The 18,497-nt window shown below is 40.1% G+C and overlaps 1 protein-coding gene across 3 annotated transcripts in view; it reads right to left on the reverse strand.

The window, feature by feature from the left end:
• Ipcef1 (interaction protein for cytohesin exchange factors 1) overlaps positions 1-18,497 on the reverse strand; it is a 162,728-nt gene that overhangs the window by 38,829 nt on the left and 105,402 nt on the right. For all 3 annotated transcript variants that reach the window (XM_028854055.2, XM_028854054.2, XM_028854057.2), the window contains 4 exons: positions 12,305-12,378; positions 10,886-10,957; positions 3,989-4,047; positions 2,579-2,679 (listed from right to left, as the gene is read on the reverse strand). In XM_028854055.2, the coding sequence (XP_028709888.1) occupies positions 2,579-2,679; positions 3,989-4,047; positions 10,886-10,957; positions 12,305-12,378 (306 nt within the window). The remainder of the gene's footprint in view (positions 1-2,578; positions 2,680-3,988; positions 4,048-10,885; positions 10,958-12,304; positions 12,379-18,497) is intronic.

Raw genomic sequence — 18,497 nt, forward strand, 5'->3', positions numbered from 1 at the left:
CTCAGCCTGCTTTCTTATACCACCTAGACCACCTGCCTAGGGACAGCGCCACCCACAGTGGGCTGGGCCCTCTCACATCAATCACCGATCAACAAAATGCCCCCACAGAATTGCCTCCAGGCAAACTGATGTATATATTTTCCTAAATTGAGGATTCTCTTCACAGATAACAGTAGCTTATATTAAACTGCCAAAACATGGCCAAGACAACATTTACCTGACAATCTTATCTTATATTACTTTAGAAAATTTGTTAATTGTGACCGAATTACAACTGTTTTGTTTGTCCATTTGTTAGTTTCTGTATATGTAACCAATCGTCTTATTAAATAAGAAACACAGAACCAATGCAAAGAAGAAAGCCAAGAGGTCAGAGCTAAGGGCTAAAACCTTACCCTTCCTCCTGTGGTAGTCCTACCTCTCTGAACCAGAGCTACTTCCTGTGTCTTTTTATAGTGTTTCTGTTCTGCCTTCTCATTGGTTGTAAACCCAACCACATGACCGCCTCCTTATGGCCTGTCTGTATAGACCTCCAGGTTTTCTATGGTTGGTATTGAGATTAAAGGCATGTGTATCCAATACTGGCTGTATCCCTGAACACACAGAGACTTACCTAGCTCTGCCTACCAAGTGCTGGGATTACAAGCATAGGCCACCATTGCCCTGCTTTCCTATGGCTTGCTAATAGCTCTGACCCCTGGGCAACTTTATTTATTAACATACAAATAACATTTTAATACAAATAAAATATCACTAGTTTGTTTTTGTTTTTCAAGACAGGGTTTCTCTGTGTAGCCCTGGTTGTCCTGCAACTAGCTTTGTAGGCCAGCCTGGCCTTGAACTCAGAGATCCTCCTGCCTCTGCCTCCCAAGTGCTGGAATTAAAGGCATGCATAACCACCATTTACAACTTTTTAAGAAACAACATTTAAGGGCTTGGTAGGTCTCAGTTGGTAGTGTGCTTGTCCTGGGCTCAATCACCAACACTACATAAAAATCAAGTGTGGTGGTATACACCTATAGTAATCGTAATTTGGGGGTGAATGAATGCAAAAAGTACAGAATCACCCTTGGCTATATGGCAAGTAGCTAAAGGTCAGCTTGGACCACTTGAGACCCTGCCTTAAAAAGACAAGCAAACACCTGGCATTTGATTAAGGACTCAGAAAAATGTAGAGAATCTTCCAAGTTTGTTAATCTAACTTTTAGGTCTCAGAAGAGTCCCTTCATTTCTTTATGTTCAAACATGGAATGCTGGACTGCAGGTCTGTGGATGGGTAACTATCATGGTACAGTTCCAAACAAGCTTTCTCTGTCACAAAATGAAGACAGTAAGGTCAACTTCTTCACAGCCTCGGGAAAGTAAGAAATTTTCAAAACCAGGAGGCAGAAAAAAAAAAAAAAAAGACACTAAGTTCAATAAAAGTGATAGATAAATCTGAGTCATTAAACTCACAAACATCCATTTATAAAAAGAAGCCATGAAATCATTTAAAAAAAATAATAAGTGAGCCTGGCTGACTGACAGCTGACAAGCATGCATGACAAACATATGTTATTGCAAATATAGAGAAGGACAAATTGGGAAATCCCATCAATCAACAAGAATGAGAGAGAGGACTAGGAAGAGGAGGCAGAGGCTAAAACATCTAACAGACACAAAGAGAAAATACAAATGGCTCTAACCATAGAAAGGAGCTTGGCCTCATGTGATCAGTAAAGCTCAAATAGAATACCACTGTTTCTCAAGATTGTTTGAAGATTAAATGACTATGTATTTAAAGCCCTGGGACATGATAAACACAAAAGTTGTACATTTGGCTAGTGGTATGGGTCAGATATAAAGCATGTGTTAGCATGCAGGAAGTCTTGAGTTTCAACCACATACCCAAAACAACAACAACAACAACAACAATAATAATAATCTATGAATTAATTTTTTTTAAAAAAAATCATATCCTCAATGACCCCAGTGTGACCTCTTGCTAGGGAGCATACATCCAAACATGAAGCACTTCTCCAAAGTCTTAGAATCCATGAAGACCTGAACTTCCAAAGCTTGGGATACAACTTGGACCCTTCTTTGGGAACACACCACACCGGCCCATATACAATCTTAATGAGGTGATCCCCAGCTGCCATCTCTAACTGTTTCTCTTTCCATGCCCTATTTCTAATATCACTTTTAATTTCATGTTGCCTCGTTGTATCACAGGCACCTAGGCAAGGCACTTGACATTCCTTCAGAAAACAAGTAGGGCATGATACGCACTGCAAAATGAGCCTCTGCAGGCACTGGCCTGCCACTCAAAAGACCTTTGCATCTCCATGCATCCTCTGACTGTGATCCAGTCCATCTGTGGGTTATGAAGAAATACATCGAGACTGTCATTCCTGTGGGTTGCTATGGCGAAGGCTCTAAGTCAGCACCCTGAGTCAGCACCCTGAGAGTTTCACTTGCTCTTTGGAAGGCACCTTAACTTGGTCAGTTCTAAAAATGTATTGGCCAAGGTGGTCTATGTATAATTGGAAGGAGTGACATCCGCACACAAGATTAGTGTGACCAACAGACTACTCACGTCTACACGTCCCACAGGAGAGGAAGTGGCAGAAGCGTACGGAGGGGGTGGCGTCTCCACAGCTATTTCAGGATCTTCCTGCTCACTCTCACTGTAACATTCTATAACCGGAAGAAAAAAAAATGCTTCAGGTTTCAAGGCTCTCATTATTTATTCCATAATGTATGAGCAAAGGTTTTTCTCCATCTGCCTATTGCAATTTCAATCTAATTAAAAAAGGAAGCATCCAGAAAGGAAAAAAAAAAAAGAATATAGAAAGCAAGACATCTATGGCACTACCTGAGGAAAAGAAACTCAAGAATAGGAGAAAGAAGAGGCGCCCCCCATGGTGGTTTCTGCTGCCAGAGAGCATCCAGTATGCAAGATGGGGGCTATTGTGGCTCAGAAATAAATAAATTTATTTCATTATAACACCATCAGCAGTGAAGATGGGAATCAGAATGAACCATGGGAGTTGAGTCTGACTGATAATTCAGCCTTGGCTGGTACCTAAAAAGACAGCAAGAGGAGGACCAGGCTGAGCAAGTGGGCTGAGCTACAAAAATGGAGATCTCCAAGGGAGACCCTGGAAGATGAGGCTTCAGAGGTTTAGAGGCAATATTACAAAAGGTCTTAAACACCAGAATAAATCCTTCTACACAGGCTTCTCTTCCCCAGTTGATAACAAATGAATGCTTACCTAACAGAAACAAAGATCAACATGGGAGCTGGACGCTAACTTCACAGCATTGTAATGAATTCCCTTATTGGTTCACATTCGCCACTTTTTAATTTTTAAACTTAAGATTTTATAATCAAACATATAACTTTCTCCTTACAATCCCCAAGTGTCCTGTAATCTAAGCATTTCAGCACCAGTATGTGTCAGTGACCCTGACATCTGCAGCCTCTCTGTTCCCCACACTTAAAGCTAATAATATTATGAAGATGTAGACGCCTGTGGCTTGTGAGGCCTGAACATGGTGTGTCTCCAGCCTGATCATCAGGTTCCAAGAACAGTTTCAAGGTAATGAATGTCAACACGCACCTGGCAGAAAGGTTAAACTGTCAGAGGAAATGGTGGGGTGCAAGTTATCTGCCTAGATCATGACACATTCAGGTCCATGAGTAAGAACTCTGTAAGGAGGGCAGTAAAACATTTGCATTGGCAATTGTCTGAGTATCAGAGAAGCCTGCAGCTGCTCAAGTGTGGGTGAAGTGTGAAATCACTTCTAGTTGGCAGTGGAGGCATGGCTCCATGGTGAGTCTGTGTGAAGATGGCTGTCTGTACCTCTTAGATCATTGCAAATGTCAAACCATGTTTCCCCAGGACCAGCCTATACATAGAATCCGAATTGTCTCTCTCTTCATCCTGATTCAGCCTATCCTAATATTCTTGCTAAAATTTCAGAAATGTAAAACAGAACATACCTTCATCCTTTGTAGTGGATTCCTGATGGATGACTGCAAACCCAAGTTTGTTTAGCCACCTGTGATTCAAATGGAAAGGAAATGTTTGACCAAGCAGCTGGGCCCCTGATCCACTCTCTTTTCCCATAGGCCCTGAACCTGCTTCCTGTATCAGACTTTACAAAGAAATTCAGTCCTAACTCCACATTTAGTCTGACTATTTCCTAAAGCATCATGAGTATGGAACATGGAGACCTAAGATTTCTGGTTTCACAGCATTTGGCTTTCCAGGAGTTCACATTGTAAGAGGAGTGGGGTGAGACTTTATCCAATGGGTAAGGTTGGAAGCTAAATGAGTTATTCTAGCTATAAGAACAAATATGTCTTCTTTAGTAATTATATATTTATTCAGTCACCATCAAACCACTGGTCATCAAATTCAGTCACTTGACCATCAGAGCCATATCCCTATCAATTTTTAAAATTTATTGTCATTATACACATACATTATACATTCAGAGGCCAGGAGACAACTTTGGGGAGTCCATTCTCTCTTTGTGCCTGTAAGTGGGTTCCAGGTGTTGAACTCAGGTCATCAGGCTTGCCTGGGAAGCTATTTCACCCACTGGGCCATTCCAGCTCTCTATCATTTTAATAACGTCAATTGATTTCAGAAAAATACAGCCACATCATTCACTTTTAAGCTAGACAAAGTTTGCGTCACTCAGTAGATCTAACTAAAACATAAAAGGTATTCCTAAATAGTGAAAATTTTAATTTCTAAAATCTTCATGAAAGTTAAAAATTGACAAGTTTCTTCTATTGATTAAATATCAGTTGCACAATAAGTCTAGGCAAATCTTAATGAACTCAAACTGTTTTTAATTCTAGGCCACTGCCATGCTTCCTCAAGATTTCAGCTAGGAACATATTGTAAAAATAATACTTTTAAAATAAGAAACATACCTATTTCATATATTCCTATTTACATAATCTAATACTTGAAGGGAAATGTCCATTGGGTACAGTGGCTATCGAGGGGACTCATTCCCCAGGTGTTTCTGGTTTTTTTGTTTGTCTCTTCGAATAAACTATATTTCATATTCTTTTTTTTTTGAGAAACCAGCACATTCAATAATGAGCCAAATTAATATAAACAAAGTAACAGTAATGATACTACACATTGTTGATTCATTTATACTTTTCTTCCAGTCCTTTCCTTCATCATGAACTACTTGGCATGCTGCATTGGCACCATGGCACAAACACCATACATGCCCAGATCTTATCCATACATGCACCATATATGTCCAGTCAACAGCTCCTTGGAAATCCACACCCAATCTTCAACTGGACATGATCTTGCTGTACTCATTATTTTTAAATACATGTTGTATATTATACAAAATGGGAATCCCTACAGGAAGGAGTATAAGCCTAGTCTCCTTAAAGATGTTGCCTCTAGTCCCACAACAGACTCAAGATCCCTAATGGCTGCATAAGACTGGACCAATGCTACAGCACAGGTGATGCTATAGGAAGGCAGGGATGTTCATCTAGTCCCTGAACCGTGACAAATAAGACAAAAGAATGCAGTCAGAATACACAAGAGCCAATGCACATGTGGGGAAAATTCTCTCATTTGGGACATGCACACTGGCCATTTGGAAACCACATTATCTAGACATAGGGGGCTATTTTTCACCTAAGGACTAGTGGGCATTGGAAATACTATTGGTGTCTAAGGAAAGAATGGAAAGATAAATATTTGAATAAAGTGTTGATCTAAACATGAAAATTGATATAGTCAGTTTTGAACAGGCAATTTGATGATATTGTTCATAATTTAAATATCTACCTTCTTTGCCAAATAACTGTAATTGTTAATATATATTTTGGGGAAAAAAACGAATCTTTACATAGAAAAATATTGTCAACAAGGCTTGTAATAGTAGAAAGAAGAGACCCTGAGTTAATAATTGTCCATTAACAAGAAATCACATAAATAATGATCTGGATTATATTAATACAATGTTGTAATGAAACCAATAAAAACATTCATAAGTGGATTTGTAATGACTCAAAAAAAAATCCTATGACATACTGTTAGTAGAAAAGTACAGGACCGTAAGTTTACCTGTCCTAATGTACTGTAAAACTGACACACTCACACCTGTGCATGAACTAGTGCACACAGTGTGAGGAAGGAGAAACATCATACCGTCAAAAGTGTACACACCCCCAGGAAGAAGTTGAATGGAAGATGGGGAGATTCAGGAAATCTCATATGTTTTCTATTTTTGTGTCATTTAATTTTTACATGAAGTTTAATATATTACCTAACTAACACTTCAAAGTATGTAGTAGGAAACTGGGGAGATGATTCAGTGGGTAGAGAGCTTTCTATGCAATCATGAGATCCTGATTTTGGATTCCCTGTATCCACATAAAGAGGAAGACAGTGATACCTGTCTGTAACCCCAGTGTTGAGTAGTGGGCAGAGACAGGCAGATCCATGAGTCTTGCTGGCTACCTAGTTCAGCCAAAGTGATGAGCTGTAACATGAATTGCTGAACAGTCTTATTAATAAAGAACTCAGAGCCAGATATTGGGTGAAAGCTGAAAGATCCTAGAAACAGAAAAAGCCACAGCCAACCTCACCTTGCCAACTCCTCAGCTGACCCTGTTTCCATGAATCCTCAGACTGAAAGCCTCTGAGTCCTCACCCCTGAGGATCTCAGTTGAACTGCTGCTTACTTAGTTGCTGTCTCCTCACGCCTTATATACTGTTCTCTACCCAGCCATGTCATTTCCTGGGATTAAAGGCATGTGTGCTTCCCAAGCAAAGACATTACATCTCAAGTGCTGGAATTAACGGTGTGTGCCACCATGCCTGGCTCTGTTCCCAGTGTGGCCTTGAACCCAAGTGATAGGATTAAGGGTGTGTGCCACCACTGTCTGTCCTCTATGTCTAATCTAGTGGCTAGCTCTGTCCTCCGATCCCCAGATAAGTTTATTAGGGTACACAATATATTGCGGTACACAATATATCACCACAATGAGCTCCATGTTCAATGAGGAATATTGTCTCAAAAACAAAGGTAGAGCCAATAGAGGAAGGTACCCATGATGATCTCTGGCATCCACACTTATACACACAAACATACATGAACGTGCATGCTACACAAACACACAAAAATTTAAGCACATTTCTAAATCAGATGAAACACAACATATTTCATGATTCACTTTAAATAAAGTTTTTAGTTTATACATGATTTCATGCTTATATAAATCTGGCCCTGCCCTCCCCACAAACTAAAAGAATCTAAAAGAAAAATATCAAAGAAGGAAAAAAACAATGAAGAGTTTTGAGTTGAGAATAACTGAAACAGCAAAGGCTTTTCTAAACTCTATTCCAGAGTGTGAATGTAAATCAAAATGGAAACTTCATCCCTCCCCCAAACCCAAGTCCTTTCCATTCATTGTGATTTACTAACTGTGATAACCTAACAATTGTTTAGACTTCTACTTATAGGTCCTCCCTCACTAAGAACCTCTGTAAACCTCATGGAGTACCTGAGAACCTCCATTTCTGGCTAAATACATATATACACAAAAGGCTTTACACAGATGTGAAAGATGGTCGGTGTTTCCTGGGAGTCTACTATGTACGAAAACTTGTTGGGAATGTGTGTGTTGGATGAGTACAGTATTAAGACATGGATACCCACATAAGAGCATTCTTCCTGCGAACACCACCTGAGAAAGGCAGAAAGCCCACATCTTTGTTTAGAACTGACTCTTTCATTACTCTTAATGACTTGCATGTGGAAATTGAGGATCATGGCAAAGTATGAGAGATTTCTATTACACTGACTTCTCTGTTTATCACCCTTGAGGGAAACATCACCTCTAACCCCCCCAAAAAAATGTAGCTAGCCAAAGAGTTGAATGACTAAAAACTGAAAAGACTACCCTTCCCTCCAACCCTATCCCTAAGTTATTCCTAGATTTATTACTGACTAGTTTAAACAGGCTCCATCAAGAAAAAAGGAAAAGTTTCAGGTGTCATTGGTAAATAAACCTCTAGGTATCATCTGCATGGTCTTGTAGGAGAAAGGACAAACTTGGTAGTCCAGAGAGGTTCTCCCTTGTTGGCTATTGGAAGAATTATCTTAAGAATAAGAAAACTCAGGGATGATTGTGATGCTTAGCTTTGTGCAGCTGGCATAGTCTAGAATCACCAGAGCAGAGCATCTCAGTGAAGGCACTGCCTACATCAAGTTGGCCCGTGGGCATGTCCCTGGGGCACTGTCTTGATTGTTACTGATGTAGGAAGACCCAGCCCATGGTGGGAAGCACCACTCCCTTGGCTGGAGTCCTGAACTGTGTAAGAATGAGGAAGCAAGCTAAGCATAAGAGAGTAAGCAAGTTAAGGATCCAGGCACTTGTTCCCTCTGCTCTTGCCTATGGATACGATGCTTCAAGCTCCTGCTTTGTCATCCCAATGATAATAGACTGGAACATACAACTGTAAGTGTAACAAACCATTTCTTCCTTAAGTTGCTTTTTGTCAGGACTTTTATGACAGAAGGAGAAATGAAGCTAAGGCAATGGCATTACAGATAAAAGAAATCATCATGTATTCAAGCAGAGGCAAAATGGGCCTTGTAGCCATGAGTAGTGAGATGAGCAATTTAAGGACTATGATGAAAATTATCATGTGAATTATAAAGATCACTGGAGAGATTCAAAATTAGAGCCCAGGGCATCTGAAATTCAAATTTCAATTTATAGCTTATTTATAAGTTGGAAAGGGATATTCTCACAGAATTTCAAGCAAGCCAATGCTCTTCGCAGCACAGACTGGCAAAGAGATTTCACCTTGATTGTGGTGACGGGTGTTGCATTACTAGCCACCAATGTAAAAGATGTCTATAGCGAGAACTCATATAAGCCCTGCCATCAAATAGGAATCTGCAGATGGAAAGAAAGCTGGACTATAAAGAGTGAAAATGAAAACAAAGGCTGAGCTGGTAGCAGCCAGGGACAGGGAGCTAAATAACCTTGATGTGTGCTTAGAGTGCCTGAAGTACAACGGATTCCTCTCATCTCGTAAGAGTCTAACCTCCTCTAGACTGAAAATGCATTTTTCTGTGTAGGGGACATTCACTAGGTAACAAGGCACTCAGAAGGGCTATTTCTCTGGGATGCTTTCTTTCACTCAGCCTTCTCTGAGAAGGTGAAAACTACTTTGAAAGAATCAGCCCCAAGAAGGGTGGGGAAAATAACAGGGATAAAGCTGAAGATACAGGATGCTGTTAGAGACGCTCTCAGGGTGGGATGGGGGCAGCTCTGTCTTCCTGCCGTGACAAACCAGAGGCAGCCCTGTGAACCTCAGTGGTGACCCAGCTGCAGACTGGCTACCATCTCTGGGTTCTAACTACCTCTAGGCAAGAGCACTCCCTCTTCTGGACACTCAAAGCATGCGGCTGCAAAGCAGAGGAATTGAGTCACCAGTACCATACAGAGATGAGTGATGACCTTTGAAGGGTATGAGCTGTTTCTTCTGATACGTCTGTTCTTTTTTGTTCCTCTCGGATGCTTAAGAAAGGCAAAGGAGGGGGTGAAAACTACAACCAGAAAGAGTGTAGAAATAACACTCGATCTGTCCATCAAAGACATGTTTGAAAGACAATGTTGTCAGTTCTGTCTCTGACAGTTAACCCATGGTTTCCCAACTTGCTGTGAGCAATTTGTCCTCACTTGAAGAGATGAGGTGAGGGTGAGCAAAGTGGGTATAACAAATGAGAAGGCTCCTAGCTAGACAGTGCTGCAGAAGAGGTGACCTGAAAGGAGTTGGCATGTATAATAGAAGATAGGATCTATTTTATTATTAGTTTTCTGAAACAAGAAGGCAAAGATGGATTAAGTATGGAAGGTAAGCAATACAATTATCATGCATGGGGCTGGAGGGATAGCTCAGAGGTTAAGAGCACTGGCTGTTCTTTCAGAGGTCATGAGTTCAATTCCCAGCAACCACATGGTGGCTCACAACCATCTGTAATGAGATCTGGTGCTCTCTTCTGGAGTGCATGCATACATGCATGCAGAACACTGTATACATAATAAATAAATACATCTTTAAAAAAAATTATCGTGCACAATAGATAGCAGCATTTAAGTATAGACTCTATGAATAGAGGAATTATGGGGTGGGAGAGTTTGACTGTTACTGCCCAACATTTTTGGTAGTGGGGCATACTATAAATGTTCCATAAACATCAAACTATTATATGATGGTCTTAAAGACATCAATAACAGTCTTTTTAAGTTAATGGGACATCCTCTGATGCCTCAAGGCAGCGTCTCACAGACCACTTCATTCAAATTACAGCTGGTGCAATGCATCTTCATCTAAACCAGGAGCGAAGTGGGAACAGAGTGCATTGACTTAACAGAACAAGCTGGAAGCAGAGCTAGGAGAGTTCTTAAAGTCATAATTAAATGTTCAGGGTGATACATGAACAAGCAGGAGGTAAGTCCATGAACCTTTGTGACAATCACACACAATCAGGCTGCAGACCCTGAGTGGGGATGGGTCCTTCTCCTTATGATGTGTGTTCTCATCATATCACATGTCCTGTCTTCTCTCTCCTCTCAGTGGCTCCTTCAGCAATCTTACAACTACTTCCTAAAACAGCCATTTAGATAAGTGTATCTCCCCAAATGACCACACATGCTAGAGAAGAAAGCAAGATGGTTTTATAATTGCTAAAGGAATTAACAGAACAAACTTAAATAACAAAAACAAGTAGGACAATAACTGACATGATCATTGGCTTCAAACTCTGATGCCTGACCAAAGTAACTTCGTTCTCATAGGGACTGGATGTACCAGTTTCCTCTACTTACACATTCATTTCCTGCAAATTCTCTGCTGCAAAGTAGAAGGCTTTGATCTGTGGGTGGTTGATCTTAAATGCACTAGAAAGGAGAAAAGTACACGTGTTAGTGTTTTTAAAGTAATTATATTAAATACCTATTATCTGGTCCCTATTTCACTGAGTGAAGTGAGAGTCAATTTATCATGTCAGAACTGCATCTTAGCTATTCAGTTGTTTCCATTTAAATGTGTGTGTGTGTGTGTGTGTGTGTGTGTGTGTGTGTGTGTGTGTATCTTTTTCACCTGCTAACTATTTAAAAGTGTAGAGACAATACATTCAAGTTGAGAGTCCCTGAATTGTCACTTAGCGGTATTTAGATCAACTCATTCAAGCAAGGTATTATCTAAATTCAATCAAACATACAATAGAGGTTTAGTTATATGAAAATAATCAGGTATGTGACTTCCACACCACATGACTCTTCAGAAGCCATAGATAAGGGGCTCTGTATTGGCAAAGGAAGAATACAAATTAGATATTAGTTAAAGGAAATTTGTGACCCATCAGTGATAGCAAGCAAAATGTTTCCACTTACCAATCACACTAGAAGTTCTGAAGAAGAGAACAGAGTTGTTTTGCTTGTTTTGTTTTCAGTAACCCATCAAAAACCACAAGTATCAACACAATCAACACAGAACAAGACACAGCTATTATACCAGTACAGCAAAGAATAAAATCTAACATTGTTTCCCAAGAAAACAATCCATGGCTCAGCAATGAAGAAATGTTCCTTTCCAATAAATAAAGGAGAAGATATTGAAGAAAGAACAAGAGAAAGATGAAAGAAGTAAGTCACAGTAGGGTACTCTCTTGAAATGATCATGTGATCAGAGTGTATACCCAGCACTCTAGGGAGACCTTGGCTGTTCCCAGACCCTTCAGGCTCTGTCCTTCTTAGCAGAACAATAACCATTAGCTGGAGCCTACTTTATCCCATCACTGCTCACACTTACTCTATAGCAGGATAGAATCCCAACCTAAATGCATCAGAGCATTGAATGTCAAGGCTGGTACTAATAATACCATGAACTAAGATGACCTGGTCTTACTGTAGGGACTACATCTCTGTCTGGTGACCCCTGTTTAGACATTTGTTCTTTACAAGGTCAAAACCTTGACATTGATTCCCTTGCCATTGTGTGTGTTTGGTTCAGGGGATAGGGTGGTTAAAACCCATCCACCCCATGGGTTGATATGCCAGAAAATGAAAGGTTACCATTTCTATGAGTATATATTTGTACAGTGCCAACACACAATGGTCAAAATTCCCAGACATTTGAATTGTACCTGTATCCACTTCCAAATCACCCCATCACTAGATGCACATTGAAAATGGCTATGATCCTGGCCCAGGGCTTTTGGAAGGGGGGAGGGAGAAAAGACTCACTGTTTTTTCTTGCATTCAGAGGCTCTTTCCACTGTGAAATCTGGCAGGTTGACAAATCCATCAGCTTTCTCTGCCTAAAACAAACACACAGCACACACAGTAATGAATGCTCTGATGCTGGCCTCCAAACATACTGATATGAACTACAGAGTCTATATGTGAAAAGAAATAGAACCCACAGGAATGTCTGTGAAGTAGCATTAATGAACCATGGACTTAGATACCCTGTTTATGGAAGAAATTAATATTCTAAAAAACATAAAGAGAAACTCTTCATAAGAAGTGACATGAGAGCTGAGTGGTTGTAGGGTATGCCTTTAATCCCAGCACTTGGGAGGCAGAGGCAGGAGGATCTCTGTGAGTTAGAGGCCAGTCTGGTCTACAGAGTGAGTTCTAAGACATCTGGGGCTACACAGAGAAACCTTATCTCGAAAAATTAAAAATAATAACAAATAATAAAAAAGAAGTGACATGATACAGCTTAGGTTTGATCAATATACAGCAGATCTGTGCCTGCCCCACTCTCCTTCTGTCCTCATGAAACCCACAGAGTTAACCCATCAACGTCCTGCTTCCTGCTGAACCCAGAGGCAGGCTCAGCATCATATCCCCGCCCCCAGCTGTGGTGAGCCACAAGCACAGGAGACAAAACCTCATTAGCGGCCTTGAGATGGTGGACAGAGCTCAGGCCTTGAAGCTGGCAAACCCACAGATACACATCTCACTGGTTGTTAGGACTTGAGGGAGCTCAGATAAACACAGCACTTAACAGACATTCCGCAGGAACTGCTTCTTCCCCCAAGTCTGTAGGCAGTGTTTGGAGGGTTCAGACAGAGTCACATTGTGTAAAATCCTAGTGTCATGGTTGACTCTTGTGGAAGAAAGTCCCCAAGAAAAAAATGACACTGTTGATAGCATAGGGTTCATATTGCTTTAAATCAACAAAAGCTTCACAGGCAATGCAACCCAGGCTCCATCTCTCTGTAAACCAGTTGATCTATGACATATGAATAAAAGTTGAGATGATCCACAAAGAAGTTGGGTCATATGTCATAAGTGGAGCTCAAATCTCCTTTCAGTCACACTAATGTCCCTGAACAGAGAAACACAATTAAAAAAACAAAATGTAAATGAATTGGCAGATATTAGGAGGTAGATAAAATTTGATTTTGAAAAATACAATCTTAATTTTCAAATCAGTTAGCTGTTCAATTTGTTCCAGGGTGATCTTACTTGACTTTATTACTCTTTCTCTTTTTTATATCATTTCTTCAGAAAAATTAAACTAGTCAACTCCATTCCTAGCCTCTATCTCCTAGATGTCTCAGTTTATCCAAGTATATACCTGCATGCTCTCCCTTATAAGAATTAAAACTCAATTCTAGTGAGAATTTCTCTTTTTAAAATATATATACACACACATGTATACACTGAGTGCATATATAGGTATCTTGTTTATTAATAGGCTATTTAGTTACCACATAGTGGCTTCACCAATCTCATATTTAAAAACAAAAAAATACCAAATATTCAATGAATGTACAATATATGACTTGATATTTTATATAATATACAATGTTTTCTGTGATTTTTCAATTATAATTAGATGGATAAATATAATTTTGGAAAACCTAGGGCCCATCAATTCCATTGCTAGAAACATATCCAAAACAACCAAATACAGATGCTCAGGTATATATGCAAAGTGACAGAAACACTGTTCACAACAGTCAACAGACTGAAACACAAAATGACCATCAATAAATAAACTGTGATAAATCCATACAGAGAAATATTATGTATTGTCACAAACCCCATGAAAGACTGGTATATGCTATATAGATAAACCTTAAAAACATTATATTAAGTGAAAGATTTTAGTCACAAAAGGTTCCATATTATTGTGTCGATGTAGATGAAGTATTAAGAATAAGAAATACATAAAGAAAAAAAGCACAGATATATATCCCAGGCCCTGGGGAATGAAGAATTGGGCACAACTGTTTGAAGGCAATGAAGTTTGTCTTAGAAATGCTTTGAAACTAGATAGAGATGGTTATACATTTTGTGAATGTACAAAATTTCCATTCAAATACTTCAAAATGGATGATCTTATGTAAAATGGTCATATTGATCATCCTACGTAACATCAATGTTATGTTAATACACTTTCATATAAATTCCCATAACTGGTCTTGAGGAAAGCAATCATTTATATTAAGCATTTGCTGCCATGTCCCCCTAACATACATTTCTATGCCAGCTGTTCCAGATTCTATGAAGCCTACGTACTTCCATTGCTAAATCCCATCCAACTCTTCCATAAGCCCTGAGTTGGACTCTAGTGAATATTAGCATAGTCCAGTCCTTGCCTGTGCCTCCTAACTTGGCTTCCCTAATATACAATACTGCTGCTCACCTTCCCTCTGATCACTCCCTCTTCTGTAGCCTTCACAAGGTCTTCTGCTATTTCTCCAATATCAGGGTTCCTTAGAGTTCAGTCCATTAACCTTTACTCTCTCCATTCCAGCACTCTGGATGCCTGACTTGTGATACTCACATAAATTCAGGTATCATCACTATAAACACACACACACACACACACACACACACACACACACACACACACAATCTATAACTTGAATTGAAATTGAATCCTGGAGCTCCTTGCCTAGTTGTATAATGGCCCAATGTGTTTATTCCAATGGATAAATAATGAGCTCCTGAAGAATGACCCAGACCAGGCTCATCATCTTACTCCACAGTGTGCCTTCTCCTCTTCTGTGTTCTCGCTTCAGTGAATAAGATGACACTATCTATCATAAGAGAAAAAGAGGGTGGAGAAGGAGAGAGAGAAGAAGAAAGAAAGAGAATTGGAGAGAAAAGAGACATTTCTAGCTCTCCCATCCCAGCTATCACCATTTGGAAACTGTCTGTCACCATCAAAATTCATATTGAGGCTTAGTCTCTGATAAGAAAGACTAAAAGGTCTTTAAAAATTGGGTGAATTTTTCTACTGAATGGACAATATCAAACCAACCTCTAAACTAATACTTCTGTGGTGGCCTGGATGAAAATGGCCCACACAGACTCATAGATTTGAATGCTTGATTCCCAATTGGTGGAACTGTTTCAGAAGAATTAGGAAGTGTCGCCTTGTTGAAAGAGGTATATCACTGTGGGTGGGCTTTGAAGTTTTAAAAGACTCCATTCCCTGTATACATGCTTTCTCTCTCCTCTCCCTCCTGCTTGTAACTCAAGATGTGAGCTCTTGGCTATTCTTGGTCCACCATCATGGACTCTGACCCTCTGAAATTGAAAGTCCAATCAAATGCTTTCTTTTATATAAGTTGGTTTTGGTCATGATGCTTTATCACAGTAATAGAAACCCTAAGTAAGACAATCTCTATACCCATAGATTAATGCAGCTCTCAGACCTTGTAAGAGAAGCATTTCTATGTAGGAGATGGTGTTTGTTCACACAGAAACTTACAACTGAGAAAGTCAGAGTAAAGAGAATAAGTGCCACAAATGGGACATCTATATCACACACACACACACACACACACACACACACACACACACACACACACACGGCTCAGGGACCATCATAGAAAGACTAAGAGTCAGAGGTCAAGGAGGACTATAGCAAAAGTGTCTTCTAGATGTGACAGGGCCACTTCACTCATGAACTCAGAGCTGTGGTTGCCTACACAAGACCAGCACAGGATCAAGCTGGTCAGCATTTTTGCATGGAGACGAAATGGCTTTATGAGCTGCCACCCCTAACTGGGAAGTTTTTATAATTAATGGCTTCTCAGGGAGGGAGAGTTGGTCTTCTTTAAGGGTTTGGCTCCTAGTAGTTAACCACCCTCCAGTGAAGAGTCTCACACCCTGAATATATGCACTGCAAAACTGGGTTATTAAAAAATAAGTAAAAGAGAACAGGAATTGTGTTGGAGGTGGAGAGATAGGGGATGATGTATCTTAGAGGAGATAAGGAAGGACTAGGGGTGAATAGGATCAAAATACATTGTATGACATTCTCAAAGAATTAATATGATCTTTCTTTAAAAAAAATTGAAGCAAAAGCTAAGTAAGTCATGGCTAGAGAGATGGCTTAACAGATAAGAACATTTGCTGTGCAAGTATGACACTGTAACTTCAAATCTCAAACACCCACATGAAATGCTAGGCATCGTGTCATGTATACCTAAAACACCAGTGCTCTGGGAGACAAAGGCAGGAGGTTCTCTGGGACTATCTAGCCATCAGCCTAGCTCTAGGTTCTGTGAGAGACTATGGCTCAAGAGAATAAGGTGGAGAGTGATAGAATAGACAATTGAGATGATCCTTTTGGTCTCCATACACACACATATGGGACCACAGATACCACAAATGCATGATGAACAAGTAAATTAATATGCTAAATAAGCCATTGGGAACAAAGGTTTTTCTCATGAGAGTGAATTCTCATTTTCATGGAGACTGGTTTGTCTGCTGATAGAATAGGTTGTTGTAAAAAGGCTTCTCACATGCTGGGATCCCTTTGCACACAACCATTATGCTTCCCGCTTCTCCATCACACAAGCTGTATGTGGTCCTTGCTGGAAGCTAAGCAGATCCCATCACCAGCCTTCAGAATTATAAACTAAATAAGCATCCCTCTTCTTTAGGAGCCACCCAGCCTTCCGTGTTTTCTTATATAAGATGAGCTAAGATGATCCTTTCCAGAATTCATGCAAGCCAGGTAAACACAAAGTTGTGTTATGGTTGCATCTTCCAAGATGGTCCATTCATCCATTCCTACCATGTCCTGTCCATCACCATTAGCTTCTTGTTAAATTACTGCAAAAACCTCCAAAGCCAGTCCTCCTCTTTCAAATTCTCTCCTTCAACCCAATATAGCACCCAAATAACAGCCACAGCAAATCTCTACATCATGAACATGCTTCATGTCACTCCTCTAATTAAAACCCTGCAAGGTTTCCAGTTTCTCTGTACCTCAGCAGAAAACCCTTTATGGTTGAGCCCTAATTAATTCCACAATTTCACCTTCTCCAATATCCTGTCCTCTACTCAACCCAAAACAGACCAAAAAATTAAAACAAAGAAGACTATATTCTTATGGAGCTAAATTAGACACCCAATTCATGTCATGACATATGTCTCTAGGCAATACCAAAAGCTCATTTCATGTGTCAATAACATAAAAATCAATTAAAAAATGAAACATACAGGGGTGGGATGATGACTCAAATTGGTAAGTGCTTGCTACATAAGCATACAGACTGTGTTCAATCCCAAGAACCCATGAAAAGAGGTGACCACAGTGACTCACACCTATAATCCAAGCACTGGAGAAGTGGAGACAGGAGGATCCATGGACCTTGCAGGCCAGCCTGTCTAACATAGTCAGAGAACTCCAGGTTTAGGGAGAGACCTTGTCTGGAAAAGGAAGGTGGAGAGACATTGAGGAAGACCCCCAACATTGATCTCTAGCCTCCATACACATGTGTGTGCGCACACACCACCACCACCACCACCACCACACCACCACCCATAAACAAACACACAAGTATTGCTTTTACTAAAGTTTGTATTCATTTAGAAATAAATGGTAGAAGTGCTTGCCACCAAGGCTAACAATCTGAACTCTATCCCTAGGACCAAAAATGTGGTACAAGGGAAGAATGAACTCCTGAACATTATCCTCTGACCTCCACAAGCACACTGTGACATGCCCCCAATAAACAATGCAGTTTTTTAAATGAATGAAAGATAAATAATGTATCTTTGTTTCACTGGGTTCATTTCTGCATAACTGAAAAGGTAGAGGTTCTTTCAAATAGAGATCCAAAGAAACTTGAGCGGAGCCACTGCTCAAAGTTTCCCTAGGAACCCTCCATCTCATACACAGCAGCCTCTTGTCATTATTCTGAAGACATCTGAGCTGTATTCAAAGTCACAGCAGCTGTGTCAAAAAAATGCCCCTTGCTTATTTAACTTGCATTTAAAAAAAGCCTCAGAAATGGTAATCACAATGGGCAACTTCTCGTGGAATAACAGTCTTCTCCTTCTTCTCCTTCTCCTCCTTCTCCTCCTTCTCCTCCTTCTCCTCCTTCTCCTCCTTCTCCTCCTTCTCCTCCTTCTCCTCCTTCTCCTCCTTCTCCTTCTCCTTCTCCTTCTCCTT

Source organism: Peromyscus leucopus, chromosome 8a, assembly GCF_004664715.2.
Source record: "Peromyscus leucopus breed LL Stock chromosome 8a, UCI_PerLeu_2.1, whole genome shotgun sequence".
NCBI lineage: Eukaryota > Metazoa > Chordata > Mammalia > Rodentia > Cricetidae > Peromyscus > Peromyscus leucopus.